Consider the following 20,054-nt stretch of genomic DNA (forward strand, 5'->3'; position numbering starts at 1 on the left):
ATATTTGTTGTTCCTTTACTGTTTGGAATACGAACCAAAGGAATTGTTCCAAGTGTGTGACTTATTAACAAGTTGGAGGCGCAGGAATACAGACGGAACTAGGTGAACTATAGGTTTAGTTGCTTGGTCTCAAGTATACGAAGTTGGTTTAGATTTTGTATAGCGGCTTAATCCTGAGAGTATTCAATTCTGGACAAGGTCCTAGAGTTTTTCTGCTTTTGCGGTTTCTTCGTTAAGAAAACCTTGTTGTGTCTTTTACTTTTCTATTCCCGCAATTCTAATTGTTTTATTATAATCAGAAGTAAAATACACAAAAGTTAATTCCTATTTACTTGATAGCAATCCTATTGTGTTTGGTTAAGTCCGAACATTTTATCAAGTAAACATACTTCGTTGTTGTATTATCTCGATCTTGTATCCATAGTCAATCACACAAGTTATCTTGTTGTCGTATTGTCTCGATCTCGTATCTATAGACGATCACACGAAGTGTGAACCGATTAGTTGTATTGTCTCGACTCAGTCCATAGACAATCACTTTCGGTAAAAGGACTTATATGTGGAAAAGTTTTAGATTAAGGCATATTTGGGTACCCTCGTCTTTTCAATATTAACTCCAAGTTTGGCTTCACTAAAAAGTGTAATAACTTTTTGAGACATTAATCGAGGAATTTAAAATACTAGAATAAAAATTAGAAGAGTTTTTCAGTAGAGAAAATAAAAGACAATAATAAATTTGAATGTGATTTGAGTGTTTGAAAGTGCTTCGACCACCAACGGTTTATGTTTTGACCGTCATCTGCTGAAGTTCAACCGCCAACGTCTCAGTTAATGTCCCGCGGTCTTATTTTAGCCGCGCTATTCTTATTCTGCCGCGTAATTCCCATTCACATGGCTGACCAAAAGTCATTATTTGCAAAATACCATAGGAATTGCAGTAAGTAATCAGAGAAAAATATAAAACTCAAGACATATATATGGTTCGGTCAGTATCGACCTATTCAATGAGATAGGTTTACATTTACATAATCATTCCTTTTTATAGATTGATATGATAATAAATACACCTAGAAGAAATAGTAAACCTAAAAGATTAACAAACTTTATTTTTGACTAGGTGAAGTTTATCTAACTTGAATTGATCTGATTTAATGACAAATAAGATTAGGATGTACTTCATTTCATTGAATTTAGAGGAGAAGATTTATCATCTCTATGGGATTAGATACCGAGTTATTGTGAATTAAAAAACGAAGGAATTATGGAAGTAAATATTCTCGCATTTATTGGTACTATGTTGTTCATTCTAGTTCCTTCTGTTTTTTTTACTTATCATCTACGTAAAAATAATCAGTCAAAATAATTGATTTGAATGAAGCTTGACTTGTTGTTCTTCTCAATGATTGAAGAAATAAAAGGGATTTCATTCCACGTCTTATATGAAATGAGGGGACTAGCTAATCAACAATATATCTTCTATATATAAATAGGAATATGGTCTTTCCCATTATAAATAGCAATTGTACGGAGATTATTGTGGGTATAATAGTAGTTGCCAGGACAAAGTTACTATAATTTATTTTTCCCCCTTATGTTGAGCTATTCAATTTTTACTAATAAATGATTAGCAACAAAAGGATTTTGTAATTTCATCCCCAGCAAAATATGAGAGGTTGACCTTTGATTTCCCAGAAGCCGAAAAAGAAATACTAACAGGTTATCAAACCGAATATTCAGGTTTAAAATTTGGTTTATTTTATGTTGCTTCCTATCTAAATCTACTAGTTTCTTCATCATTTGTAATAGTTATTCATCATTTTATGTTCTCCTCCGTACACATTTCTGCCACATTTCGAAATTTATGAAGTGGATGGAGTCTTTGAAATGTCGTTCGTGCACACATTCTCTTTGATTCCCGAGCCTTTAATGAGTTACACACAGAGTTCTAAAAGATCAAATATTTGATGATTCCATCATACATGATTAAGTTGTGATTACCAGCTGACTTGATCTTCTGCAACTGATTCACGACCACCTACGATGTTATATGTTCTAAGATCCCCTCTAAAGTTGGACGTAGAGAAAATTGTAGTGTACAACTTGAATAATCACTTGAAAAAAGTCTTGTATTCTGAATTTTGTAGCTTGAATTTTGATTACCAACGACTGACTTGATCTTTTGGATTCATAAGGGAACTCCGCACTTAAACTTCTTAGCTGACTTTCAGTATTTTTTCTTTTATTTTATTTTATTTGTGTTAACTACATTCTTCCAGAGGGGGATATGAATTCAATAGGAAAAAAATACGACAAATTAGGCCTGAAAGAAATAACAGAAATAAAACGTATTTAGTATCCGAACAAAGATTTAATAAAAAGTTATCTTTGCCAACGGAACTAAACTTAGGAAACAATACCTTAATCTTTGTGAATGATTCACACGGTCAACCCGATTAAATGTTGGGTTGGAACGAAAAAGATGCAAACACATCATTATCTTTGAAGAGAAATTTAAGGAATTTGTTATCTTAAAAGAATCAGGGCTTAAGATATGAAAATTTTAATCTTGGATAAAGATCTGAAAGGAGTTTTATATGAAATAGAAAACAACAACAATATATTTAAAGGAATAACAAAACTATTGTGTCAGAGCATCGCTCGGTCAAACTCATAAGTTTAGGTATATCAAGCTTGTTGTCATATTTAGTTAATCAAAACTATATCTTGATTTATAAACTACTCAAGTCAGTCTTGGACTAGGAATATAGCATGGTATCCGATTATCATAATTCACCAATCGACCTTGAAGATTGAAGACTAAAGAACAACGGTGTCAATGGAAACTTCATCAACAAAGGTATTTGAAGATTGACTATCATATGGTATTTACCGTTCTATCTACTGGGACATGTGTTAGTATTTATGATGAACATTATAAGAAGAAATTCAAGCAATAAGGAATAGTCAAGTTAGTTCTTAAGTTCACAAGCTATTTTACTCAGTTCACGAAGTTGAATTATAAATATAAAGACTTCAATATCTCGATTAACTGCGCACACGAAGTGATTTGCTCAGTTCACGAACTAGTTGATTTTGGGATAGTCCTGGATACTATTTGATTCAATAGTACATGAACTGGTTGATGCAGTTCGAGAACTGGTTAATTTTAAATGTTTTATGTGCACCTTTTGTTTTCAAGAACACAAACAGTTTTACAGTTTGCTAACTTGTCAAATCCAAAAGGTTCTTGAGTTACCAGATGAGTTCACTAACTGTTTTCACAATTCATGAACTGATTTGATCTTGTAATAATTAAGATCCAATTTACGCTTGTCAGTTCCGGAACTGCTTAACCATTATTCTTGGAAAACCACTTGGCGCACTACAGTTGCAGACATCTTCTTTGCCATTCAAACAAAACTTCCCACATGCTTACATGTACAACATGTATGGAGAAATTTAGCTTGCTTGGTTACAATACAATTTGTAAACATGGAAATTAGTTCCAAACCTTCTTTCCTTAGCCTTGTTCATTAATGTAAATAGAGGTTTTCCTTCAAACTATAATCTCAATCCTGACACTTTTGTGTCCTAGTTGCAGCTAGGGTCGTCCTCTAAAACCTTAGGTTTTCTCTAGTGAAACTATATTAGGTTACGACTTTGAAATAAGTCACTTAGGGATTCGTGAAGCGTCATACTATCTTTTACCTGGCAGATCTTTGTTACCATAGCTTCTTATTATTGTTTGTTATAGTTCGCGAACTATATATTAGGAACAAGATAGATAGAAATCACAAAGTACTCTTCATTCAGACTTTGTGGTTCCACAAGATAGATATCAAATTAGTTCTAGTTGGATTTGTTTAGGTTGTTCTTCTGAGGTGGTAATGATGTAACATTCTCTTTGATAAGAGCTCAAGTGTTACAGATATTTGAGTTTTTCAAGAAATTGTTTGTTGCAAACAGTTTCCAAGCCTTGACTAGAATATATCCGAAGGGAATCAAACAGGTGTCACGCTAGAGGAAAGTTGGCACTAGTCTTCACGAACAACCGTGGAACATCTTCTAAAGAGAACTTTGCTAGAATATTTACAAGAAGTCTTCTTCGTCTTCAAATCTTCTTTAATATTCAATAACTTGCACAACTCCACTTGAATCTCTTGTGATCAATCACGCAGAGAACGGAGTTTGTTAACAATGGATTATCGCAATATGTATTTAGATCTAATAACAGTTCTAAAGATTTCGTCGATACTTCGATCTAGTTTGAGTGAATCTTATATCAGAAGAGAAGATTCTCAAGAATAAACAAACTAGGTGCAATCAAAGTTTCAACAACCGTTAGTCAATCAAATCAATCAAAAATTAATAACACTGAAATTATCTAGTTTCCCACCAACGGTACTCGTAGAGCTTCTTGATCCCACATAAGTCTTTAAACGAGCGGTCGTAAGAGATTTCACATAATTAGGAAAGTTTCCTCTCCGAATAGACGGCTCCCCCAGAAACAACAAGATATGAAGTTTTCCTGGCTCTTAGGATGGTTTGCTAGAAATGCAAACTTAGGTATTTACAGACCAAGGATGTTTGGACATCAAGGAATTTTCAAAACCGAAAATATTCTCAAGATATGCAATGAATAGCAAAATTCGTTTTTCATAATTCCAATAAATGCTTGTCCAATATTTCCGAAATCTCTCAATAGAAAATATCCAACTAGTAAATGCACATTACTAATTTTTATTCTCTAGAGATATGCATTTAATTGCTGGTAAGTAAAGCATATAAAACCAAAAATATAAATTAAAAGATTCTCAATTTATTTCGGCACAAGATCACCTTGAGTACTAAGGAATATCTTTGAACAATAAATTATAAGAGTTACTGCTCGTGTTTAAAGCATGTTGACATCTTTTCACTATAAATCCTTATTTCATATTTATATGGATTTACATTCTTGGAATTTGTCATACCACACTTCCAAACAAGTTTAGAATTGGTTTCCCTGTATTCCAAGACAACTATGTGATTGATCAAATACCAAATCATATAGATGAGTTCAATCGGTTCTACCAATCACTAAGATCAGTTATACCTCAATATGGAAATACTTGTGATCGGTCACACCAGTTACCAAGACCGGTTACACCAGTTACAAGGGTCGGTTCCATCTACACATAGTATTTCTTGTGATCGGTTACACCAGTTACCAGGACCGGTTACACCATCTACCAGGACCAGTTACACCAATTACAAGGATCAATTACACATACTCATGATCGGTCACACCAATTACTAGGATCGGTCACACCAACTACAAGGATCGATCATACCAACATATGGCGATTACTTAGGATCGGTTACACTAATTAATAAAACCAGTCATACCAAATCATAATTCAGATATTGTGATTAGTTAAACCAAGATACATAATATAAGTTAAGATCGGTTCTACCATCTCACACATATCGGTCATGCAAATATTTGCAATGAATAGTTGGACCAATAAACCTAATGATTTCCCTTTCGATTCATAAAATAAGTTCATGAATGTACTTCCTTTATAAAAATGTAAAACATTGTTTCCTAGGATGAAATATTCACCATAACCCATTCACATAATCACAACAATGTATACAAGATTATGTCGATGTCATATCTACGAAGTTCAAAAGATAAGTGTTATACTTCATAGTCTAATTCCCTAATACTATGATCATACTATATATTATGATCATGTCACATCACTAGAGTATTATACAATATGTAAAGTATATACAACTTTGTAGTTATGTTTTCAATATAGCACGACTTGAAAGATACGTTAGGGATGAAACAGTTCAAGTCAATATTACTAACCTCAAGAGGAAGGATGATGTCGTCGTTGTAGTGTGTTACTTCTTCACATTCTTCAGGTCTTCGGAATAATACTTGTATATCTCAACATTCCTAAACTTTCTAGTCTAACCTAAACTAAGTTGACTCTAGTATTTAATCAAGCGACTTTAGATGTGTTTTGACACACTAAAATATGACAACCAAACTTGACATACCAATGCTTGGTGAGTTCAACCGAGCTATGCTCTAACACATTGGTCTATTTGACTTTGGATTGAATCAGATTCTTGAGATAAATGTTCGTTTTTTGATAAAATTGGGTTTGTCAATAATAATCTTATTGAGCTTATCAACCATCACTCTCATAGGGTTCCTCACCCAAAATGTTTACCACAGTAGAACCTTTGTATAAGAATATTCTAGGGACTCCAAGAAATTATTCTTATATGGAGGTTATTCTTATATATAGGTCTATCTTGAAACGATCAATAAAAATTTGTTATATATGTATCTAGAAGAAAACATAATTACGCACAACAAACATCGCAATGTACCTAGGAAATACATATATTAGTTAAATTTTGTTTAGTTTCACATGTATGATACACAAGTTAAATATAGGAAGTTTGCTATGCAGCACAATGTACCCAAACCATACCTAGGAAAACATAAATTCTGTTTAGTTTCACATGTGAAATTTGTTTAGTTTCACATGTATTAGTCAAATATACGAAGTTTGATATGTAACACAATCCACACAAAATTCAACAATGATATGAAAAATTGACAAATAAAATCATATGATCAAATATATTTGAATGACTCATCAAAAAAAAAACATCACACCCGCTAAAAAGTAAAAGGATTTTTCAAATTGGTTAAAAGAATCTTTTCGTCTTAAACTTTGATGTATGATATGACCTATATTATCTATACAACATTGCGAATTATTCTTAAATGGAGGTAAGTTCCTTAAGACGGGACCGAAAAAAATTATGACTTATTCTAATATGGAGTTTATTGTCAAATATAACTGTCCCAAATCGGGAGCAGAATTTTTTATTCATATACATCGGTTATTCCTGTATAGAGGTTCTACTGTATTATGTTCTTAAACATCAGAAGAATCAAGGTGTTACAAGGGAGGAAGTTATTCTTCATCTGAAAACCGCCGAGGATAATCCCAATGAATCTATCTAAATACGCATTTTGGTATTAATATCCTTGCAGCCTAATCTCTTTCTCCGGTTTAAACATTGTGCCTAATCTCTTTCTCCCATGAGACTGAATCCTCCCCTTCTTATTTACAAAGATGGTGGTTTACCTAATGTATTAACACTTCATTAGTGTCAGGTTTCCACTGGAGGTGTTTCCAACACGAATTTGCAATCGATACTAGTTCGAGTCCACTACATGAATATCCATGAATTAGTCAAGTTAAATCAATTTCTAAGCTTTGCCAAGTTATCGAAGTAAAATGGAAAAAAACTTACACATTAGTAATTAAGGGTAGCCATCTTGTAAAAAACAATTGATTGTTGCAGTTCTAATAGTTAACTTATTGGAATTGGTATTAATGGTTGGAATCCATTATTCTGCATTGCTCATCCTGATGGTCCAGACCAAGTTGAGGTCAAACTAGGATTAAAAGGAGAGAATCTAAAGGCAACTCGTCACGTATGAATATCATGTTAGAAAAACTGTAATGTGGCCCATGTGCCACATCATCACATGAAACAGTTACATCTAACTGACATATCTTAACACCAAGATTTGTGTCTCTTCCCATGAAAGTAGGTGTCTTTTGGAATTGGTTCTCACGCCTGTTTACTCTTGATTCAATGATTACTTAAGGATATTAAGAACAGGTCCCTACACTCACTGAAAAACAATCTCTATCGGATTCTGCAACCATCAATTGAGAGATTTAAAGGATTGGTAAGAGTGTAGACAGATCTTGTAATAATAATAATAATTCTTACTTCATAGTGTTCTATTAATCATGAAAGCGTCTGGAATTCTGGCATTCTTCATTGGGTCTTCTTTATTGGTTCTTTCATTCATCATGATCAAATCAACCATGACCAGAGGTATGTGATCCATCTTATTTCCGCACAAAGAATTCTAACATTTGGTATCAGAGCATATGCTTCTCTGGTCCTTGTTTGATTTGATAATACTAATCATGATTTAAGATCGTAAATTTATATAACAACAAAATTTAGAACAAAACAAATCGAAATCCTAAAATTACGGTCGTTGGATTTTGTTACTCATTTTAACTACATTGATTGTTATAGGATCCCGATTATGATTAGTATAATATGCTTTGATTTTAATTTGATTTAACCGTATATAAGTTTAGTCATTAAGAATCCGCATAGTATCTTTGACTTACAAATTCATGGATAATTTCCTTATTCATATAAAATTGAAAGTACGGTTAGAGTGGAGAGTGGAGGAGATAACAGGGTAATTAATATTTTTGTTTGAATATATCTCGTTTTACTTTCCATAGTTATCTTCTGCTTTTAATACTCTTTCTAAACAACCTTGAGCCCTAAATTATCTATGGAAATTAAGATTATGCATGGTAAAACGATTTGGAAACGCTAAATATGGGATTGGCGTTTTTAAAATTCATACTAATCCCATAATTACGACTTCCATAAATATTTCCTGCTTATATTACTTTCATGAATATAATATAGTAATTGTAGATTTTGTTGCATGTGAAAGTTATGTATAATATAATTGTGAGTTTTATTTTTATAAGAGTAGCCACAACATCTTATATATATTCTGAAAACTCTTTTGCAAACAATTATAATGTCATAAACCCGGCCCCACAGGGAAGTCTTAAGGTATTGCTTGGGATATGATATTAAATGAAATATTAAATTGAAAATTTCTTAATGCCCATAGGTAAAAGATGTTTTTAATTTGATATTTTAAATTTATTAGTCATATCATACGTCATCATATATACATGTATGTCATTTGTATTTATGATATTATATGTTGTTGTGACTTTAATTTACCCACATGAGGGTTTCAATAACTTGAAGTTTGAACTAGAATAGTAGATTTTGTTGAATTTCTAGATTATATTGTGTTTGCTTCGATAATTGATATTGAACATGCTTGTTTATTATCATTTCTAGTTATGCATGAATGGTGACAACTATAAGAAATGGAAAGAGAAAATTCTCTTGGTTATATCATCAATAAGGTATAATGGGACTTCCGATGTACAAAATTACAACATATCATTAGTATGTTTTGATTCTAATATGGTTGATTTACATCAAAATACTTGGTGGATTGATTCTGATTCTACAATCCACATTGCCAATATTATGCAGGGCTTACTTAGCCAAAGAAAACCAACAAACAGTGAACGTTGCATCTATTCTGGGAACCTGATGCCTTCAACTGTTGAAGTTGTTGGAACCTTTAGCTTGTTCTTAACTATGGTTTTACTTTGGGTTTAAAAGAACTTTTTACATTTCTTTGTTTTCTAGAAATCTTGTTTATGTTTCAAGACTTGTTCCTTTTGGTTTTGAAATTAATATTAAAAATAATTTTTTTAAGTTTATTAAAAGACTCAGTTGTTATTGGTTTTGCAAAACTTGAAAACGGTTTATACAAGCTTAATTTAGATTTATTTTCTTTAACCATAACCTTTGCAGCACAACCGAAAGTATTGGCATAAAGCATAGTATTGTGAGTAAAGAATCATCTATGTTATGGCATAGAAGATTGGGACATATCTCCATTGAAAGGTTAAAGAGGTTAGTGAAAGAGGGTGTTTTGCAAACTCGATTTCTCTGACTTCGGTACTTGTGTAGACTGTTTAAAGGGAAAACTGACTAACAAGATAAAGAAAGGTTCTAGGAGAAGTTCCAACATTTTGGAAATCATTCATTCTGATATATGTGGATCATTTAGACCTCCATGTTTGAATGGTCAAAAGTGGTTCATCACCTTTATTGATGATCATATAGGATTTATGTATCTCTATCTTCTTAATGATAAAAGTGAAGTATTAAATGCTTTTAAATCATTTAAAGCAGAGGTGGAGAAACAAATTGGAAAGGTAATACAGATTGTAAGATCAAATAGAGGTGGTGATTATTATGGAAAATACACAAAATGAAAATAGTTGAGTCTAGAAATGTAAGATTTATAGAGGATGGTAATATCAGTAGGAGTCTTCGGAGAATTTTCTTTAAAGTAGTGCGTGATTCAAGACTTACCACTTAATGAAGAGCCAATCATAATGGAACCTGAAATACAACATATTCAAAATGAAAATGTTGAGATTCCAGTAAGAAAATCCTTTATAACAAGGAAATTTGCAATACCCTCAGACTATGAAGTGTATTTTCATGAATGTGACTGCCATGGAGTTGAGGAAAATCCAATAGTGTTTTCACAAGTAGTTAATGGTGTCAGATACAAACTTTGGTTCGTGAAAGATGAGGTGGATTCCTTGGCTAACAATCAAGTTTGGAACCTTGTGGAATTACCTAAAGGAGTTAAACCTATTGGTTGTAAATGGATCTTTATGACCAAAAGAGACTCTAAAGGTAATGTAGAAAGATACAAGACTAGACTTGTAGATAAGGGATTTACTCAAAAGGAGAGTATTGATTACCATGAGACTTTCTCTCCAGTTTCAAAGAAACACTCATTTTGAATAATCATGGCATTAGTAGCTCATTTCAACTTAGAGTTGCACCAAATGGATGTGAAAACTGCATTCCTCAATGGAAGTCTAGATGAACAAGTGTGCATGGTGCAACCTCAAGCTTTCTCTTCAAGTCAAGGTGATCATATAGTTTGCATATTAAAGAAATCTATATATGGGCTTAAACAGGCATCCCGCCAATGGTATATTAAATTACATAATGTGATATCTTCAATTTGGTTTCTTGGAAAACATTGTGGATCAATGTATATACCTCAGGTTAGTGGGAGCGAACTAATCGTTCTTATCCTATATGTAGATGATATTTGTTGATTAGTAATGATCTGGGACTGTTACATGAGGTTAAACAATTTCTTTCACAAAACTTTAAAATGAAGGATTGGGTGAAGATTCTTATGTTAGTATATTTGACTAAAATGGTTTAGAGTCTTTGCGAAGTGGATGGAAAGGTGGCAGGCTTTCAACTCCCTGCGAATTATGAAGTTGTAAAAAATATTTTACTATTAACAAATAAAGAAGTTTCCATAAAAATAAAAACCCAAAAAAGAAATAGAATAATCACGAATAGATGATTATGCAAAGTCTCACTTCAAACATTGGAATTTCTAACCTCGCAGAGCGCCAATTTAAACTTTCAAATAAGGTTTTAGCCACCACCGCATAATTTCATGTCCCATTTTTACCTGCAGTATAACAATAATTCATTAGTTAAATTCTACAATGTTATCAGGAAGCTAAATAGGAACTTTCCAGAATGTTAATGATATTGTTAATAATTAAAAAGAAATCTTAATAAATTTGTATATGCTTCTAAAGCTAAAATTGCCAAACTATAATTACAGCTATGGTGATCATATAGTTTGCAAACTAAAGTCAAGGTGAACCTCTCAGCCTCAAATTACTAAGCAAGAACAGAATCTAGCTCAGTCTATATTATTAAGCAAGAGCTCTATATTACTAAGCAAGAACAGAATCTAGATGTCGAATTGGTCGACCCAAGGTCAAGGTAAGATGTTATCTCTCTATTTGGCTTCCTCATAAAACTGTTTTAGTCAAATATACGTGGTTACTACAACACTTTGACTATGAGTGTTGTTTTTGCAAGACTCTTCAAGTCAAGGTGATCATATAGTTTGCATATTAAAGAAATCTATATATGGGCTTAAACAGGCATCCCGCCAATGGTATATGAAATTACATAATGTGATATCTTCAATTTGGTTTCTTGGAAAACATTGTGGATCAATGTATATACCTCAAGGTTAGTGGGAGCGAACTAATCGTTCTTATCCTATATGTAGATGATATTTGTTGATTAGTAATGATCTGGGACTGTTACATGAGGTTAAACAGTTTCTTTCACAAAACTTTAAAATGAAGGATTGGGTGAAGATTCTTATGTTATAGGCATTGAGATTCATAGAGACATGTCCCAAAGGACATTAGGACTGTCTCAAAAAGACCTACATAAGCAAAGTTGTGGAAGGTTCCCAACGCAAAATTATACATCTAGTATATCACTTGTTCAAAAGGGAGATAAGTTAAGTTTAGATCAATACAGAAAGAATGATCTAGAAAGACAAGTGATGGAAACCATTCCATATGCATCATTCATTGGAAGCTTAATGTACGACAAGCCTCTACAAGACTTGACATTGCTTTCGCAGTTGGAATATTGGGCAGATTTCAGAATAACCTTGGTAACTCCAGGGTTTGTAGCATGTTAAGAAGCAGCTTCACAAACTATATGGTTACAGAATTTCATCATAGGGCTAAGAATTGTAAATTCTATTCCTAAGTCGTTAATGTTGTATTGTGATGATTTAGCTGCAGGTTTCCTACTCCAACGTCAAGAAAAATGGGAGTAAGAATTGGTATATATATCGCGTTACCGCAATTATTAAGTTCCCCATTACTCAACTCCATCCCTGGACTCATGGAGGCATATAAAACAATATGTACTTATGTTGGAGTATAAATTAAAGCGGGTAATGGATTTATCAAGATAACATACTGTAACTCATAAGGTTTCACCGTGGCTAAACTGTTAATGGAAACTGTGAGAAACATTGAGGGAATCCGATTATTATTACTTTCCGGGGAGTATCGCGTATCTCCAAGATCATCTAAATGAGCTTGTAGAATCCATGTTGGGCTACAAATTTGAGGAATACCAGCATGCTGCGGTCTAAATAGTAGCATGGTGTTACTCCTTGTCTAAGGTTACATGATACAGTAAGTTATGACTAGTCGACTGCTAAACAAGAAAAGTGGATCATACGTACATTTGATGTACAGAGTGTGATATATGTCGCATCAGGCTAGGAGATTTCTTGAAGAGAAAAAATTAATAGAGAACAGGTCCTCCCCAATAATTCATATTTTACTTAAATGATTTGCATATGTAAAACATTTTAGGATAAGTTAAAAAGTTAGACTTGTTTTAAGATTCCCTAATGCAACCTGACGTTATAAAGCTCTATGACATAAAAAGAGAGATCAAATCCCCTTCTTAATCATAATGGAACACCCAGCATTGATTGGAATTGCTTGTTGGTTGATAGGTGTCAAAACGTGTAAAAGTATAATATGTCACAAAAAGTTTGTTTGCCAACAAATTGTCACTCGATGAATATTGGTCTAGCTTGGTAGGGTTCCCTCATATTATTGGTGATGACCTAAGCCTTAAAGTATTTGTGGCTATCTTTTGAGAACTAACTCACAGATAGAATAATCTGAAGAAGATCAAATCTTCTCTTGTGGTTAAAATAAAGAGTTTGATTATACTTTTGAAAAAGCATATATAAGCTTTAATTTGTATTGATTCATCATTTCACGGAAAATGAAGCTGTTCAAGTTGGTTAGAAATTAAATGGTAACTAGTAGCAAAAATAATTTATAGACAAGAAGGAACTCTAGTTAATTAAGTTGAGAGGTAAACTGCACTGCATACATTAATTTGGAAATAATTCCTTACAAAATACGTACAACGAGCTTCGGAATTAAATCCTTCTCTGTGTGCATCAAAGGCATATATGCGCACACATATATAGATACATACTCAAAATACATTATACACCATGGGGGAATGAGGATTTCTATTTCTGTGATTTAGGAAGCTGAACTCCATAGTCAGTGTCGTCAACAATGGTCGTTGCAGCAGTGGTTTTGGTTCCATTGGTTGTGGAAATTGGCAATTCAAGGTCATCTCCTTTTCCATTGCTATCCAAAGATAATGGCGAGGGATTGTAATCTTTGCTTTTGCCCCATATAACAGAATACAAGCCGATAACGATAATTATCGCACCAATAACACTGCAAGACCCACCCGAATGTATAAATCAGTTGCAGGACATAATATATTTTATGATAAAATATTTTTGTATTGGTGTACGTAACAGAAAAGTTTTTGACATTGTGATATATACCTTCCAAGGTGAATTTGTTCAGCTAGAATCAAAGAACCCAGAGCTGCAACTATGATCATACATAGAGGATTGAAGGAAGTGACAAAAACCGGTCCTCTTTCCTTTATTACCACTGATTGTAAGTAGTACGCGAGCGCTGAGCAAACCACTCCCTACGAACAAAGAACGGCGCCATAGTGGTCATTTTGAGCACAGTTGTTAACCAAAGTATGGTGACTAGAGAATAAGTTATTTCACTTACGGAATAAATTGGAGCAACGGTCCTTGAATCCATGCCCAAGGCCCATTCACTAGGATGATGCTCCATTACAAGTGCTACTGCTCCACCTTCAATCATTCCCATGAAGCATATCAAAGTAGTGAGAGAGAGCTCTGCTGGGTAATCTCTTAGAGTGAACGACTGCAACAATTATTTCGATCAGCTATTTGACGATGTAGATTAAAAACCCGTATAAAACTACTTTAACATAAAATGAAAAAAGAGCTACGATCGACTCACTTGTAATATGAAGAAGGCAGACCAACCAACACAACTGGCCATGACCATCAGGGTTCCAGCAACCCATTTATGATCACCAGAAGTAGATGCTGAAGAAGAACCAGTTCCTGAGTGGGCTGAGCTCGTTCCAAACATGTTCATGACAGGCCCCTTGTACAATGTCATCAATGTGGCTCCACCCAAAGTGACCATGGTTCCAACAATCTTCGCTATGCTATGAATATTCTTAATATTTACTTTCTCTAACCTAATCAACCAAATCACAAAAAGAAAAAATGAAATAAAATGAGATACTGGATTCGCTTTTGCTTACTTTTGGAATTATTGTTAGCCTTTTAAAAAGAAAAAAATCCTTTCATTTAAGTTGAGCAATAGTACGTCCCAACAACTGGAGAATATTAATCTATGTACGTACCGAAATAAAATTGCCATGATGAAGGTGACCGCAGGAAGAATGTTAACAATCGCAGAAGCAAAAGTTGCTGATGTGTACTTCATCCCAAGATAATATAAGTTCTGATCAAACACTGGCCTGTAAATTAAATTAGAATGCAACAATTAATACTGTACTAAAATGATACACTTTGAATAGAAAAAAAAGTGCCTATGAATATGTGTTGATACCGATCATATTCAAATAAACCGAAAGAATAGAGAGTGAGGAAGCGAGTGATTTATATAGAGTCACAGACCAAGACGGCAAGGAGATATATAATGGAAACAAGCGTAGTTTTGGCTCAAACAATTTCTAACTTAAAACTCTAGATGCAAGAGAAGAGATGGTTCAAGTGAGTCATTTTAAAGACTAAATAACAACGTTTGTGACAGTCACGGTATAGTCTTTTCAAACGTGATGAATTTCAAACAAATCTTAATTAGCGAATTTTGCAGTTTCTTTAAGGAAAGGTATATAATAGAGAGCAGAGCATTACTCTAAGAAGCCAAGCAACATTATCTTGAAGAAAATAGGGAGCGTCAACTTTGGCCTTGTTTTCCTGTCAAAATAAGGAGCAGATAATTTTAGATGCAGAAGTTGCAGTTAGTATAATATCTATCAGTATACCTCATCAAGCTGAAATTATAATGCATAATGGGGATGAGAGTGAGAGAGCAACCTTTCGAAATACAACGCAAAAGGAGCAATGGCAATGGTGGCAGCTGCATGACGGTAAACAACCAGTACGTAGGTACTCATACCACGTTTCAAACAAAGCATCGTAATAATATACATCCCAGCATAACCAAATGACAAAGAAACCATAGCCAAGTATGGTTTAATCTTATTGAAAGCTTTACAGAAAACCTCAAACATTTTTTGGACTTCCATCTTATGAATCTCTCTTTAGAAGTAATAAACTAGCTAGCTGCTCGCTCACTCGCTCACCCTGCCAAATATGTGATGAATATAAAACATAAAACTTCTCTTCTTATTTATACCCAAAGAAAAGAGCATGCAAATAAAAAGATACAAAAGAAACTAATAAATTAATTAAAAAATAATTAAACGAAAGCAAAACCATTTCAGCAAACCACTTCTATATGTCTAAGCAGGCACTCACACAAAAACCCTTGACAGATTCCCTTATCCATTAACTTATTTCACCCATTTCACAAGCAACAAGAATCCCTACTTTGATGATAATCTCTAAGAAAAAAAATACATTGTTGAGATTCATATTTAGAAAGATCTTTTATTTTCTTTATTAAGAAAGATCTAAAGAAAGAGAGGGGATACATCTATACTTGTTAAGTGGAGAAGAAGAAAGTTTTGATCCATTTGACAACGTATCTAATGAAATTAAGTTTTAATGACAACTTCAAGATGAAACTTAGCTTATATAAAGACAACTCTCTTTATTGATGTTTAGAAAATCTCTCAAAACTAAACACAAGCTCTAATCTTGCTCATATGATCAACCACAACTTTGGTGATCATATATATATATAGAACTATGAATTCCTTTTCCTAGTCATATTATCTTATTACATGTCTTTCCTTTTCTTAGAACTAGATGACTTCTAATTCCCTTAGTATTACATCAATTTCCTAATCTTGTCCTAACCAGCTTGTTAGTGACTTCTATGTTGAAGTTAATCCAACATTCTCCCCCTTAAGCTTCAACTGTGCTTGTGAGAAATCTTGTACTCCTATTAATTTCCTCATTTCTTCAAACTTGATCCGAGCTAATGCCTTTGTCAATATATCTGCCTTCTGCTCAGTTCCAGGTATGTGTTCTACGTTAATGACCTCCTTCTCGATGCATTCTCGTATGAAATGATACCTTTTGTGAATGTGTTTCGTCTTACCATGAAACACTAGATTTTTAGTGAGTGCAATTGCAGACTTATTATCAATCTTGATGAGAACTTTTTCAGGTTCTCTTCCTTTGATTTCACCCAACAGTTCTTGAAGCCATATTGATTGTTTAGATGCTTCTGTTGCAGCCATAAACTCAGCTTCATAGGATGAGAGGGATACAGTGTATTGCTTCTGTGAACACCATGTAATAGGTGCTTCTCCTAGATAAAATATATGACCAGTTGTACTTCTTCCATCATCTTGGTCAATATTATGACTGCTGTCACTATACCCAACAATTCCTTTTGATCCTCCTCGACCATACTTCAATCCATAGATGATTGTTCCTCTTAGATATCTCAATATCTGCTTTATTACATCACCATGAGACTTGCGTGGACTCTGCATATAACGGCTTGCTACTCCCATAGTGAAAGCCAAGTCTGGTCTTGTGTGTAATAAGTATCTTAGGCATCCAACATTTCTTCTATAACTCGTTGGATCAATCTCAGCTTCTTCTTGTGCCTTTGAAACTTTAAGTCCAAACTCCATTGGTATCTTAGTTGGATTACAAGTTCCAAGTCCTGCTTCTTTCAGAATTCTCCTTGCATAAGCTTCTTGTTTAATCTGAATCCCATCTGGCTTATCAACTAGAAACCAAGTCTTGTTTCTGTTGATTGAAATAATTTCTTCTCTACATGCTTGTGTCCATTTAGTCTTGCTTCCTGAAAATTCCTTGGTTCATCATTAACAGAAAGTAGCATTATCTCACATTCTTCTGCAGCTTGAAGAACATAATCCTCCAGATATTGTGGCTTTTGTATCTGTCTTGTTGATTTTCGCAGTGGAATGGGTTGAGTTATTTCATCGATCTCTTCTTCTTCGTTATTCTCAGTGTTTTCATTATTCTCTTCTTCTTCTTGATTAACATCATTGTTTCCATTGGTATTGCTGATTATGGGTCCTTCTCCTTCATCAATTACTTGACCCCATCTCATGTGAAACATTCCTGGATCCATACTTGGTCCATCATTAGTTTCTTTCCAGTTCCAGTTTGCTTTTTCATCGAATACCACATCTCGACTCACTATTACTCTTTTCGTTGTTGGATTGAATAATCTGTAAGCTTTGGATCCAGGCTCAATTCCTAGATGCACAAGAGTCTGCTGAGATCGATCATCCAGTTTCTTAAGAGTTGCAGAATCAACTTTTGTGTATGCTTTGCAACCAAACACTCTTAAATGATCTATATTTGGTTTCCTCTTTCGCAAACTTTCATATGGAGTCATGTCTTTCATAGCTTTCGTAGGTATCCTGTTTATTAGGTATGTGGAGTGTCGTACAGCTTCTCCCCATAGATAATTAGGTACCTGCATAGCCTTTAAAGAACTTCTTGTCATCTCCATTAGAGTCATGTTTCTCCTCTCCACCACTCCGTTTTTTTGTGGTAGCCCTCGAACCATCTTATTCTGAGACATAGTTTTTAAGGTTCTGAAACTTATGTGTCCTAATCTTGCATGCCACTTCCATGTATGATCTTCCAGTCTCATATTCAGACACAATGGCCTTCCAATCATGAGACTTATCTTGTAGAGTCTATTCTGTGAGCGTGAGACTCTAACTAAAAGTCTTCCACTTGGGTCATGAACTGTTAGATAATCTTGTCGCATTCTAACATCACATCCAACTTCTGTAGCTTGTCCTAAACTTAGAATGTTGCTTTGTAAGTTTGGGATGAAGTAGATGTTTGTGAAAAGCTTCTGTTCTCCGGTCTTGCTGTGAAATATAATTGATCCTTTCCCTTCAATTTCTACAAAAGATTCATCCCCAAACTTCACTTGTTCTTTGATTTTCTCATTGGGTTCAGAAAAGTAGTGTCTCTTACCAGTCATGTGATTGCTGGCTCCATTATCTAAATACCATACTCCTTCTTCACTATCCTTTGTTTCATAGTTCTTTGGTATTAATTTCTCTTCGTTTAAGAATACCACTTCGTGCATGAAAAGAGCATTATCGGCTTCCCTTGTTTCATTCTTGTTTGCTTCTTCCATATTTTGTATTCTTTCAGGGCATACTGATAGAAGCATTTATGTGTCTAATATAGCCCAATTGTATATTGTGTTAGTACCCATTTTTGTACTTATTATGGCTTTTTATGTCCCTGTAGGTATTTCTGGAGAAATAAGCTTTTGCGGCGAAATTGGCTAAAAAAGTGGTTTTTGCGCTCGTGGGAGAAAATTACTATACGGACTCTCACTTTGGATAAGGGGTAACCTAATTACTAAGGGGTGACCCATTTCCATACATCTGCTAAAGGGACACCGGAGCTGGATAGGGGGCATCTCTTCTTCACAAATTCAAAAGAAGAAAATTGGCGGGAAACTAGCTTTCACGCCTGGCAGTTTAGGATTCGGATTTTTGATGAGTTTTATGGTGATTAAATCACTGGAAATCATTGGTCTGGACTTGCTAGAGGATAACAGGCCTGATACAAGCGATTTAACCCAACCAATTGGGCTGGACAAGCCGGAAGAAGGGATCAAAACCCAAACAGAGTACGTGTTTTCTGTGAAGTTTTCAAATATATTTTTAGAGATTCTGGGAGAGTTTTACGTTGAAGTAAAGTGTATCTAGTCTTGTTCAAGTATTAGGATAAGTTTGGAGCGTAAGAAATTGCCAGAATACGCGTACAAAGCAACAGAAAAGAGATTTCTCTCTCAACTGCACGTGAAGAAAAAGAGAGACAAACTCGGATTTAATCGAGTTATTTGGACCCTGTTGTGTATATAAAGTCTGTTGAGAAGTGGTAGAAAGGTGGATGAAGAGTTTGGGGTCGATCCAGAGCCAGGAGGAGCGAAGAAGAAGGAAAAACAGCAATGTTCACCTGCTGCTGCTGCTGCCATTAAAAAGCTTCAAGAACACGAAGAACAGACTCTCCAGGACAGACTTATTTTCAGCAGCATCAACAGCATCAGAAAAGTGTCGCAGTTAGCTGCAGTTATCTTCTATCGTTTCTGTTGGACGTGTTTTGTGAGTCTCAGAACCACTATTTTATAACTTTTGACTCTTTTAATCACACTTTGAACTTTGAATTAATATTTTGAGTGTGTGATTGATATGAATAGATAAACCCCAATACTGGGATGATGGAGGAAGCCATATTTTACACATATAAAAATTATATTTAATTCTTTTATGACTTCTTGCATTTTTATTAAATGTTTTATGATTTTTTCTTAATTGATTGTCATTTCTTTTGATGGTTTATGCTTGGT

The 20,054-nt window shown here is 34.1% G+C and overlaps 1 protein-coding gene across 1 annotated transcript; it reads right to left on the reverse strand.

Annotated features, from left to right (window-relative positions):
- Positions 1-13,452: 13,452 nt before the first annotated feature.
- LOC113356211 (WAT1-related protein At1g44800-like) lies at positions 13,453-16,164 on the reverse strand. The gene is made up of 8 exons (XM_026599277.1): positions 16,040-16,164; positions 15,596-15,865; positions 15,413-15,475; positions 14,896-15,012; positions 14,481-14,727; positions 14,223-14,381; positions 13,982-14,133; positions 13,453-13,868 (listed from the first exon to the last, which is right to left on the reverse strand). The coding sequence occupies exons 2-8, from the start codon at positions 15,805-15,807 to the stop codon at positions 13,652-13,654; spliced, it is 1,167 nt and encodes a 388-aa protein (XP_026455062.1). The 5' UTR covers positions 15,808-15,865; positions 16,040-16,164; the 3' UTR covers positions 13,453-13,651.
- Between the last annotated feature and the right edge of the window lie 3,890 nt (positions 16,165-20,054).

This window comes from Papaver somniferum, chromosome 3 (assembly GCF_003573695.1).
Source record: "Papaver somniferum cultivar HN1 chromosome 3, ASM357369v1, whole genome shotgun sequence".
In the NCBI taxonomy this organism is placed as follows: Eukaryota; Viridiplantae; Streptophyta; class Magnoliopsida; order Ranunculales; family Papaveraceae; genus Papaver; species Papaver somniferum.